Raw genomic sequence first — 12,970 nt, 5'->3', positions numbered from 1 at the left:
AAACTAATAGTGTCATATAAGACAGCCATTTTTTAAATATTTATTTTACCAGTGAGACAGTTTCATTTGGGCATACACATAACAGTTCGCATGAGCAATTGTAGTAGCTGCTTGATGTCTTGCATATTTAAACTCCACATCCTGTGTTGTTGGATCCCTCACCTGACTTGAGTCATGTGATGGTTGCACAGGCACATTTTAGTTTCAGGCCTGCAATGATTTAAATAAATGAATGTATGTGTCTGTGTGTGGGGGTCTGTCTGTTTGTGAGAGAGAGTGGGAGGAGGTTATTATTCAATTTGGACATCACCAGTTATTTTAATTTTTTTCTCTATCCCACAACACAATGCAAAATGTGTTGCTTTTTGTTGGTGGTGGCTGTCACATGCAGGCTCAGAAATCTTTCTACCTATGTAGCCTTGAAAAGTGTAACTTCTTTGTGCATGTTTAATTGTTCAGATAAACAACTCAGTTTGATCTGATTTTTCCCGTTAACTCAGCCACATGAATTCATGACATAAGTATGGCTAGTGTTTTGTATTTCTCTTCATAAAAGAATTGATTGTAATTTCAATGCTGACATGTTATAATTTCAAAGTTAATCAGTAGCTAGTAGTAACCTTGCCACACAGTGTTGGCTACCTGATCAAAGAATAGAATTGAGAAATACAAGGAAATATATGTTACAAGAGGTACTCTATTTATTAGTGATAAGAATACCATTAATCAGCACAGCTGGGACTTGGTGGCCAAAAACTTCATAAATCTTCTTAAATCACAATTTTATGGTATGATGTTCAGAGGAAGTTTGACAGATAGTAAAATATTCATGGAGAATCTTGTGTGGTATATCATTCCCCAGTCCCAGAGGCTCAATTCTCCAAAATGTCTGCTTCACCAGGTTAAACACTAGGTCCAGTATTTCACAGGATTAACTATTTAGTGTGTTTCACACATCTAGCATCTATCTATTTGTTTTAATCCTGTGTCTCTAATATAAAACTTTTAATTTGCTCAAACTAAAGTGTCCGTTGGTAAAACACTCCTAAAAATTTGTCACACTTCTGCAGTTTTCCAAGTCCAGAAAAATGCCCGTTGCAGATACCAATTATAGACACAAATAACATTGTGTATTCTGTTTCTGTGGTTCATGGGTTTGGTTATACCTGGATGAGCCAATAATAACTTTAGCCAAAAGAAGGACTATAAGGATTAAATATTTTGAGGGGAAAAAAGCTTTTTTCCTAAATTCTTGTATATTAGATTGTTTTAAGTAACTTAAGGAAATGGATTCTCCAGATAAAGACTATCATTGAGGATAATTATCCACTTGGAACAATTTACTAAGGGTTGTGGCAAATTCTTCATCAGTAGTAATTTTTAAATCAAGATTGAATGTTTTTTTTTCTAAAAGATGTATATTCTAGTTCAAACAGGGATTATTTCAGGAAAGTTCTATAGCCTGTGTTATGCAGGAGGTCAGACTAGATGATCACAGTGCTCCCTTCTGGCCTCAGAATCTATGAAACCATATTTTATTTAAATTGTTAGTTTAAGATTATAAATACTGGATCAAGGGGAATAACCACGTTAGGCTAAAAGTGACTGGAATAATGTGTCAGAAATTGTTCTTCTGTTAGTTTCTGATGAAAATGTTGTGTCTCTGCTTCACATACAGTCAAAATCATCAGCAGTAACTTTTTCATACTTGTATCTTATTATGCCAAGTCTAAAATGCAATTCACATTGGTATCAATACTTAAGAATAATGCTTGAGATAGAAGCTAATGGGAGTTTTACCACTGACTTCAATGTACCAAGGATTTTACCCAGTGAATATAATAAAAACATCAGGATTGGATCAAAAACAATTAGCTAACCAAAATAAATAAATTAAAAGTTGATAAATGCATAACCAGTAGTGGTCCATGTTGTCATACCTTTCTCCACAAGTAGTCCCACTGAAGTCAATGGGACCACACTGGTGAAGTAAATTGCTACTCAATATGAATCTGGGTATCACAATCCAGCACATTATTTGTAATAAATAGTTTGATCAGATGTATTATCGGCAAATCAAATGAATCATTGAATGATTTGATTATATAAGTTAGGCTCTTCAGGATTTTATTTTTGGAAGCACATAAATTGTTGACATAACTACTAATTGTTTATGGTCTTCACTGTGGAAGTTTAATTTTGTGTTATTCCTTTGAAACACCTCTGACTTCCTAAAATCAGTCTTGTCTTGTAAATTACCATTTCCTTGTTAGAATGTAAAAATGGCCATATTGTGTCAGGTCAATGATCCATCTAGCCCAGTATCCTGTCTTCCGACAATGGCCAATGCCACATGCTTCAGAGGGAATGAACAGAACAGGTCAATTATCAAGTGATCCATCTCCTGTCACCCAGCCCTGGCTTCTGGCACTTAGAGGCTTAGGAACACAATATTTGAGTTTGTATTTACTTGTATATGGTCTATATATACTCTAGTATGGAAAATACCCAGGATAACATTCTTATATTGCCGTAGCACTAAAAATACAATAGAAGTCCTTTGGCCTTTCCATTCAAACTAGAGGCTTTGATATAGTTTAGGCCGAGGGCATGGCATGGGAAGAAGATAATCGGGTACATTGAATCATAGAATCATAGAATATCAGGGTTGGAAGGGACCCCAGAAGGTCATCTAGTCCAACCCCCTGCTCAAAGCAGGACCAAGTCCCAGTTAAATCATCCCAGCCAGGGCTTTGTCAAGCCTGACCTTAAAAACCTCTAAGGAAGGAGATTCTACCACCTCCCTAGGTAACGCATTCCAGTGTTTCACCACCCTCTTAGTGAAAAAGTTTTTCCTAATATCCAATCTAAACCTCCCCCATTGCAACTTGAGACCATTACTCCTCGTTCTGTCATCTGCTACCATTGAGAACAGTCTAGAGCCATCCTCTTTGAAACCCCCTTTCAGGTAGTTGAAAGCAGCTATCAAATCCCCCCTCATTCTTCTCTTCTGCAGACTAAACAATCCCAGCTCCCTCAGCCTCTCCTCATAAGTCATGTGCTCTAGACCCCTAATCATTTTTGTTGCCCTTCGTTGTACTCTTTCCAATTTATCCACATCCTTCCTGTAGTGTGGGGCCCAAAACTGGACACAGTACTCCAGATGAGGCCTCACCAGTGTCGAATAGAGGGGAACGATCACGTCCCTCGATCTGCTCGCTATGCCCCTACTTATACATCCCAAAATGCCATTGGCCTTCTTGGCAACAAGGGCACACTGCTGACTCATATCCAGCTTCTCGTCCACTGTCACCCCTAGGTCCTTTTCCGCAGAACTGCTGCCGAGCCATTCGGTCCCTAGTCTGTAGCGGTGCATTGGATTCTTCCATCCTAAGTGCAGGACCCTGCACTTATCCTTATTGAACCTCATTAGATTTCTTTTGGCCCAATCCTCCAATTTGTCTAGGTCCTTCTGTATCCTATCCCTCCCCTCCAGCGTATCTACCACTCCTCCCAGTTTAGTATCATCCGCAAATTTGCTGGGAGTGCAATCCACACCATCCTCCAGATCATTTATGAAGATATTGAACAAAACGGGCCCCAGGACCGACCCCTGGGGCACTCCACTTGACACCGGCTGCCAACTAGACATGGAGCCATTGATCACTACCCGTTGAGCCCGACAATCTAGCCAGCTTTCTACCCACCTTATAGTGCATTCATCCAGCCCATACTTCCTTAACTTGCTGACAAGAATGCTGTGGGAGACCGTGTCAAAAGCTTTGCTAAAGTCAAGAAACAATACATCCACTGCTTTCCCTTCATCCACAGAACCAGTAATCTCATCATAAAAGGCGATTAGATTAGTCAGGCATGACCTTCCCTTGGTGAATCCATGCTGACTGTTCCTGATCACTTTCCTCTCCTCTAAGTGCTTCAGGATTGATTCTTTGAGGACCTGCTCCATGATTTTTCCAGGGACTGAGGTGAGGCTGACTGGCCTGTAGTTCCCAGGATCCTCCTTCTTCCCTTTTTTAAAGATGGGCACTACATTAGCCTTTTTCCAGTCATCCGGGACTTCCCCCGTTCGCCACGAGTTTTCAAAGATAATTGCAGCAAATGAATACCATATTATAGTTAAAACAATAACAATTTAACCATATTATAAAACACTTTTGCCAAACAATTTTTTGTTTTATCAATGAGGTAGAAACTGGAATACCTTGCCTGCGCCAGTAGATCCAGAAACAGTTAACAGCTCTCCTTTCTCAATTTTAAAGTTGATATCTTTAAGAACAGGAGTGCCATAAAGGGAAAAGTTACTAAAGAGGAGATCATCATTATTGCTGGAAACTTTTCTGCTCTCCTGCTTTGCTTTTACAAATATCTCCCCAATTCCCTGCAAAAACATTAGACAGGCAATAAACAGAAGAAAGACATATGCAGACATGTATGTAATACTGTAGAGCTGTATTTTTTTAAATACAAGTATTCACTTATTCTAACATTTGTTTTCTTAGATCTACATGATTTCATTATTACATTTTTAAAATAATAAATGTATTAAATGATCTTTACAATAAACTTGGTTTTTTGCTAAAGTTGGGGTGATAAGTGCAGGCACCTTTAACTTTGCTATTTTTCCAGCATCAATACAGCTTTGGAGACTGATTCTGCTCCCATGCTGGTGTCAATCAGGAGTAACTAGTGAGACACTGCCAAAATGCAAACAAAGTGCTTCCTCCAAAATTTCCATCTTGGCATAATTTGACATGTTTAAATGTGATTTTCCCAAGATAGTGCACTTTCTCACACATCACATGCCCCATAAAGCAGTCTTCCCTAATTGGTGTGGGCAGCCAATGGAGAGAGCAAGTTTTCCCTAACTAAGTGATTGATCAGCAGACATCCTAAACTAGGGCAGGGGCCCTGGGATTAGCACAGGTGATCCAGAAAAAGGTTGTGGGGTTTTATTTTTCATTTGTTTTGTTCTATGTAATTAATGGGAAAAAAATCTAAAATAAATAAAAAAATAAAATTACTAGAAATATTTTTTAAAGTTCTAACCTCATCCCAGAAGGCTGTTACTTTTTCCAGCTCAACACCAGTTGTTGTTAAATTATACTCCAGAGTTTTATATTCTTCTTTTTGCAAGAAATCCTGTAAGCGTAATGACAATAGATTACAGCAAAGGGTATTAGACTACACTATCACACACAAACAGATAATACACAGCGCACTAACCAGTGCATTTATATCAACTTCAGCACTTGGTATTCAGTCTTATCATTGTATTTTTGTGTTCTAGTGCAAGGGAGATGAATATGTTTTGTGTGTAGTGTGTTTCCTTATCTGTTGGAAGCACAAGAGAGTTGCTTGTGAAGATGGAGACTTTCACCACCAGTCAAAACGTACTATATGGGCATCAGGGTCTGATTAAGAGTGGTTATAAAAACTTGGTATATCCTTAGTTTTAAGGGCTTACATTAGGCAATGTCATGCAACCAGTCAAAATCCTTTTTAAACAAAGATTTTGTTGATGAAATAGTTAGAAATATTGGTAAGCAAAGAAACAAACTACTTATCTGTTCTTTCTCACTTACCCCATGACTGCAAAAAAATGTGTTAATTAGCAAGGTATATCCACCAAAAAGGAAAGTTATACAACAGATCTTTGCTACTGCAGCTTTAAGGTTGTATAATTAAAATGGTAGAAGTCAGAGAAGGCAAAAATAAAGGTTTCTTCAGGAGCATTGCACTATTATTATTTTATGGCATACACTTAACAGGCAAAACAGGAATAGAAAATAGTACGTGTGTAATTTGGTTAAGCTAATGTTGCTGTAGGAAAGTTAACTTTTGCATTCTCTGGCTTTACTAAAGAATTATTAAAATTGTACAGTTCATATAAAAGAGTTATTCTATTTAAGTTCCATTTTCCTTTTTTAAAGGGGAGAGCTAAAGGCTCCTCTACCCCCCTATGCCTTCTTTAAAGTCCTGAGGCCAAATTTTGCCAGTTCAGGCCCTGATAGAGTATGATATTTAAAGGACATACCTAATGGGACAACACCCATGCATGAAGTTACTCACATGAGTTAGTATTTGTAGGACTAGAGTCTTAGGCACCTAAATTTATTCTTTAGGTAGTACTTACATGGCGATTTAGGCAAGGACAACTTCGCTCCCTGTCAGCCATACAGACAGGGTTGCCAACTGTCTAATCACACAAACCAAAACACCCTCTTCCCTGATTCTGCCAGAGGCCCCACCCCTTCCCCGCCCCTTCTCCAAGGCCACGCCCCACTCACTCCATCCCCACTCCCTCGGTCGCTCGCTCTCCTCCATTCTCACTCACTTTCACCAGGCTGTGGCAGGGGTTGGAGTACAGGAGAGGGTGCGGGCTCTGGGCTGAGGAGTGGGGCCAAGTGGTTCGGAGAGTGGGAGGGGGCTCCAGCTGAACCTGGCACAGGGGGTTGGAGTTCAAGAGGGGGTACAGGGTGCAAGTTCTGGGAGGAAGTTTGGGTACTGGAGGGAACTCCAGGCTGGGGCAGGGGGTTGGAGTGCAGGAGGGGGTGCAGGCTCTGGTCAGGAGACACTTACCTCAGGCAGCTCCTGGGCAGCGGCACCGCAGGGTTAAGGTGGGCTCCCTACCTGCCCAGGCCTTGTGCTGCTCCCAGAAGTGGCTGGCATGTCCCTGTGGCCCCTGGGTGGTGCAGGGCCTCTGCATACTGCCCATGCCCGCAAGTGCCACCCCCACAGCTCCCATTGACCACAGTTTGCAGCCAATGGGAGCTGCAGAGTCGGCACTGGGGGCGGGGGCAGCATGTGGTGCCACCTGCTTCCCGCTCCCAAGGGGCAGCAGGGATATGCCAGCCACTTTCTGGTGCATCATGGAGTCAGGGCAGGGAGAGAGCCTGCCTTAGCCCCCTGTGCCACCAGACTTTCAGCGCCTAAAGTCTCCCAGCTTGACTTCAGTAGCCTCCAGGAGATAGGGCCTGATTCCAGGAGATTCCCAACAAAACCGGGAGGGTTGGCAACCCTACAGACAGACCATTAAATCCTTCCTGCCCTGGTCCAATGTGGGGTTTGTCCTTCCTGTCATAGATGTGAATCTCAAACACTCAAGTTTAGATTTGACCCTTTGCAAAGTGCAGAGATCCGACCAGCATGAAATCCAGATCGGAATCACCCTTGTCCAACTCTCGTTTGTCCCTGGTCCTCTCTTTCTCCCACCCCCCTGCTCAACCCAAACAAACAAAAAAGGCCAGGTTAGGACTGTTCTAATCCCATATTATGATTCAGTTCTATCTATAAGTACTATCTCATGCATTCTTATCACATTAATTATAAAAGTGTATTGTATTTCAATAACTTTAACAAAAAAAATATGGAGAGAGCTGTTGAGATTTGGACAAAAAATAATATAAGAATTCCAAGAGAGAGATCTGAAACAGCATTTAAAAAATGATCCATCCCATAAGACCCTATCTTGAATTCACTGCATACATCCAAAACTACTGTTGACATCAGTGGGTGTTTGAGGTATGCAACAATTGTAAGACTACCCCTTGTCATGTTTAAATTCTGCTGAAAGTTTTATTCTACAGGCAAGAGGCAATAACTTGGAAGTGCTTCCCTTTTAAAGAGTGTGGTTCTGAGGTGACTTTAGATCAGAAAATTTTTTTTATGTATTAATTGGGGAACTATATACAAAATGCTAAGACTTACGACGTTTAATGAAGTGCCATAAAAGCAATTCATGTTATATGAAACTGTGTACTTTTGATGAGGGATTCACAAAATAAGGTACTATAAAGGATTAGGTTTTTGTATCTGGAAGGATCTTAGTTTATGTACCGTACCTGTATTTTGTTGATTGCTCCAAGAGAGTCATACCATGTCTGCACAGCCCCGGGGAACTGCCTAGTGACTGTCATTCGAAGAACAATGCAGAATGAGATGGTGGTAAATATTTTTCGGACGATAACTCCATGCGTCAGCGCAAGGGGAAGCACACACAAAAACACCACAAAAAAACCTGAGAAGAAGAAGGCTGAACTGTTGAAATATCTCACATATGCAGCTTTTCGGGTCAGTTTCAGTTCAGTTCTGTCAAAAAAAGAAGTGTAAAGATTTATTGTTCATAGTGATAGAAATGTGGGTGAAAAATTTAAACACAGGCTTAACTATGTATCCATGTTTGTCATTACTTTCCAAGACTACTGAAGAAGTGACCCAGTTCCTACTATTAGTGTGAAAGCTTGAGGAAAAGGAAGTAGATACACTAAGCCCTGGTCTACACTACGAGTTTAGGTCAAATTTAGCGGTGTTAGATAGATTTAACATCCACACGACTAAGCCATTTTTGTCGACTTAAAGAGCTCTTAAAATTGATTTCTGTACTCCTCCCCGACAAGGGGATTAGCGCTGAAATTGACATCGGCAGGTTGAATTTGGGGTAGTGTGGACGCAATTCGACAGTATTGGCCTCCGGGAGCTATCCCAGAGTACTCCATTGTGACTGCTCTGGACAGCACTTTCAACTCGGATGCACTAGCCAGATACACAGGAAAAGCACCGGGAACTTTTGAATTTCATTTCTTGTTTGATCAGCGTAGTGAGTTCATCAGCAGAGGTGACCATGCAGAGCTCATCAGCACAAGTGACATGCAGTCCCAGAATCGCAAAAGAGCTCCAGCCTGGACCGAACAGGAGGTACTGGATCTGATCGCTGTATGGGGAGACAAATCCGTGCTATGAGAACTCTGTTCCAAAAGACGAAATGCCAAAATATTTGAAAAAAATCTCCAAGGGCATGATGGACAGAGGCTATAACAGGGACCCACAGCAGTGCCGCTTGAAAATTAAGAAGCTCAAGCAAGCCTACCAAAAAACCAAAGAGGTAAATGGCCGCTTCGGGTCAGAACCCCAGACATGCCGCTTCTATGATGAGCTGCATGCAATTCTAGGGGATGTCCCTACCACTACCCCGCCCTTGTCCGTGGACACCTGCAAGGGGGGAGTCTCATGCAACAGGGATAAGGATTCTGGGGACAAGGAAGATGAGGAGGAGGAGGATAGTGCATAACAGGCAAGCAGAGAAACCGTTCTCCCCGACAGCTAGGAACCGTTTATCACCCTGGAGCCAATACCCTCCCAAGGCGGGCTCCCAGACAAGGAAGCTGGAGAAGGCACCTCTGTTGAGTGTACCTTTGTAAATATAATACATGGTTTAAAAGCAAGCATGTTTAATGATTAATTTGCCCTGAAGACTTGGGATGCATTTGCGGCCAGAACAGCTACTGGAAAAGTCGGTTAATGTGTCTGTGGATGGAGCGGAAATCCTCCAGGGACATTATTAACGGAACATTCAGAGGTGACCGTTCCTGCTGGGCTGTTTGCCTGTGGCTGAAAGGAAATCATCCCTGCTTTTAGCCACGCGGTGTGGGGGCGGAGGCCGTTCATACTGAGCTGTTTGCATTTGTCTGGCAGGGATCTTCCCTGATACTAGTCACGCAGTGGGAGGAGGGGTTAAGCGATCATCCCAGAGAATTGGGCGGAGGGGGAGTTTGTGCTGCACGTTAACCCAAAAACCACAGCCCCTCCTTTTAAATGGCCAACCGAACGGGTGGTTGGTATGGAAAAGGAAGGCGCTGCTATTTGAAACCATTCCCACATGTTATGAAGGTTGAAGAAGCCAAAAGACTGTGGCTTACCATGGCTGCCTGCAAGCTGAATTCTGTTCCCCGGCCCTGCATGTGTGATCTCTCACACCAAACCGGCAGGCCCTCAATATAAGAGGCAAAATGTGACCTTGTACCGAAAGCACGTGTGCTATGTAATGTTAACAGCTTGGTTCACCGTGAAAGAGTCTACCCATTGTTCTCTAAAATGTGTCTCTTAAATACTACTCTCCCTTTTTTTCCTCCTGCAGCTGCAAATGTTTCAACGCTCCCCCTATCATCTCCATCCCAGCAGCTAGCGCAGATAAGAAGGTGAAAAAAAATGCATTTGCAATGAAATGTTCTCTTAGCTCATGCAGTCCTCCTGCACTGAAAAGCTCAGCAGAATGTGTGGAGGCAAACAATGACAGGAAAGCAGAAAATGAACGCGAGGACAGGAGGGAGGAGCAAGATGAGAGGTTGTGGGAGCAAGAGGAGAGGTGGCAGTAGCGTGATGAGAGGAGGCAGGATGCAATGCTGAGGCTACTGGGGGATCAAACTGATATGCTTCGGGGTCTGGTGGAGCTGCAGAAAAGGCAGCAGGAGTGCAGACCGCCACTACAGCCCCTGTGTAACCAAACACCCTCCTCTCCAAGTTCCATAGCCTCCTCACCCAGATGCCCAAGAACGCGGGGGTGGGGGGGACTCCGGGTACCCAACCACTCCACCCCAGAAGATTGCCCAAGCAACGGAAGGTTGGCATTGAATAAGTTTTGAAGTGCAGTGTGGCCTTGTCCTTCCCTCCTCCCCTCATCTACCACCCCACCCGGTGCTTCCCTCCTCTCCCACCCATCCCGGGCTACCTTGGCAGTTATCCCCCTATTTGTGTGATGAATTAATAAAGAATGCAAGATTTTGAAACAATGAATTTATTGCCTCTGCAAATGGTGATCGAAGGCAGGAGGGCAGTTGGCTTACAGGGAAGTAGAGTGAACCAAGGGGGCGGGTTTTCATCAAGGAGAAACAAACAGAACTGTCACATGCAGCCTGGCCAGTCATGAAACTGGTTTTCAAAGCTTCTCTATGCGCAGCATGCCCTGCTGTGCTCTTCTAATCACCCTGGTGTCTGACTGCATGTAATCAGCAGCCAGGCAATTTGCCTCAACCTCCCACCCCGCCATGAACGTCTCCCCCTTACTCTCACAGACATTGTGGAGCACACAGCAAGCAACAACAACGGGAATATTGGTTTCACTGAGGTCTAACTGAGTCAGTAAAACTACACCAGCGCACTTTTAAACATCCAAATGCACATCCTACCACCATTCTGCACTTGCTAAGCCTGTAGTTGAATAGCTCCTGACTACTGTCCAGGATGCCTGTGTATGGCTTCATGAGCCATGGCATTAAGGGGATAACTATAGTCATTTCAACATCCCCAACAGTTATTTTCTGGTCTGGGAAGTAAGTCCCTTCCTGCAGCTGTTCAAACAGACCAGAGTTCCTGAAGATGCGAGTGTCATGTACCTTTCCCGGCCATCCCACATTGATGTCGGTGAAATGTCCCTTGTGATCAACCAGTGCTTGCAGCACCATTAAAAAGTACCCCTTTTGGTTTACATACTGGCTGCCAACGTGGTCCAGTACCAAGATAGAGATATGCGTTCTGTCTATCGCTCCACCACAGTTAGGGAATCCCATTGCAGCAAAGCCATCCACTATGACCTGCACATTTCCCAGAGTCACTACCCTTGATAGCAGCAGCTCAGTGATTGCGTTGGCTACTTGGATTTGCCTATTCCAAATTGATTCCTGACTGACTGGTAGTTGTCTGGCGTTCCAAGCTTCCAGAGGGCTATCGTCACTCGCTTGTGAACTGTGGGGGCTGCTCTCATCTTGGTATTCTTGTGCTTCAGGGCAGGGGAAAGCAAGTCACAAAGTTCCATGAAAGTGTCCTTATGCATGCAAAAGTTTCGCAGCCACGGGGAATCATCCGAGACCTGCAACACTGTGCGGTCCCACCAGTCTGTGCTTGTTTCCCAGGCCCAGAATCAGCATTCCATGGCAAGAGCCTGCCCATTTGCCACTGGGATGTCCAAATTGCCAGAGCCCGGACTTTGAGAGAAGTCTTTGTCCATGTCCTCATCACTCTTGTCACCACGCTGCCATTGCCTCCTTTTGCTGGTTCTGGTTCTGCACATACTGCAGGATAATGTGCAAGGTGTTTACAATGCTCATAACTGCTGCAGAGATCTGAGTGGGCTCCATGCTTGCCATGGTACGGTGTTTGCAGGAGAGCAGAGTTGCAGCAGAAGCGGTGGCTGACAATGGATGCCATGAAAATAGATATTTATAGAGAACGACAAGAGGACCTGTGAGGTAGATTCATAAGAGCAGGAGAGGAGAGTTGCAGCGGAAGCAGTGGATGACGACGGTTAGCACCGCGCACATTTCCTGAGGATGATGATCACATGTACCTGGGAGCCCATGAAGACAACATGGAGAAATTCGCTATTGAGACAATAGCAGCAGAACAGAGTTGTACCAGAAGCGGTTGACAATGATGGTTAGCAGTCCTACTGCACCATCTGCTGAAAGCAGTATGGCATCCGCACGGAAAAAAGGCATAGAACGATTGTCTGCTGTTGCTTTCATGGAGAGAGGGGCGACTGATGACATGTACCCAAAACCACCCGCAACAATGTTTTTTGACCCATCAGGCATTGGGAGCTTAACTCAGAATTCCAATGGGCAGCTGAGACTGAGGGAACTGTGGGATAGCTACCAACAGTGCACCGCTTCATAAGTTGATGCTAGCCACAGTAGTGAGGACGTCCTCAACCGACTTAATGCGCTTAGTGTGGACATACGTAATCTACTGTATAAAATTGATTTCTAAAAATCTATTTCTATAATATCGAGCTAATTTCATAGCGTAGACATACCCTTATGCAACTCCCACTGGCATTTCTCAGGACATAATTTTGCCCACCAAATCTATACTCTGTCTTAATATAAAATACTCCAATATCTAGCATAGGGACAGGCAAACTTTTTGGCCTGAGGACCACATCAAATTTTGGAAGTTGTATGGAGGGCTGGTTAGGGGAGGCTGTGCCTCCCCCCACTGCCCCCCCCCCGCTTCTTGCCCCCTGACCCCCCCCTTGGGACTCCTGCCCCATCCAACATCCCCTGTTCCCTGACAGCCCCCCCCAGGACCCCTCGCCATCTATCCCCACACACACTCCCTGTCCCCTGACTGACCTTGGAACCCCTACCCCTGACTGCCTCCCACCACCCCATCCAAC

General features: G+C 43.8%; 1 protein-coding gene across 2 annotated transcripts in view; it reads right to left on the bottom strand.

Moving 5' to 3' along the window:
- The window catches only part of CFTR (CF transmembrane conductance regulator), a 149,451-nt gene that overhangs the window by 101,848 nt on the left and 34,633 nt on the right, over nt 1-12,970 (bottom strand). For both annotated transcript variants that reach the window (XM_038387769.2, XM_038387770.2), the window contains 3 exons: nt 7,863-8,109; nt 5,068-5,160; nt 4,223-4,399 (listed from right to left, as the gene is read on the bottom strand). In XM_038387769.2, the coding sequence (XP_038243697.1) occupies nt 4,223-4,399; nt 5,068-5,160; nt 7,863-8,109 (517 nt within the window). The remainder of the gene's footprint in view (nt 1-4,222; nt 4,400-5,067; nt 5,161-7,862; nt 8,110-12,970) is intronic.

Source organism: Dermochelys coriacea, chromosome 1, assembly GCF_009764565.3.
Source record: "Dermochelys coriacea isolate rDerCor1 chromosome 1, rDerCor1.pri.v4, whole genome shotgun sequence".
NCBI lineage: Eukaryota > Metazoa > Chordata > Testudines > Dermochelyidae > Dermochelys > Dermochelys coriacea.
The sequence above is the reverse complement of the archived record's forward strand: the minus strand, read 5'-3'. Positions and strand labels throughout refer to the sequence as shown.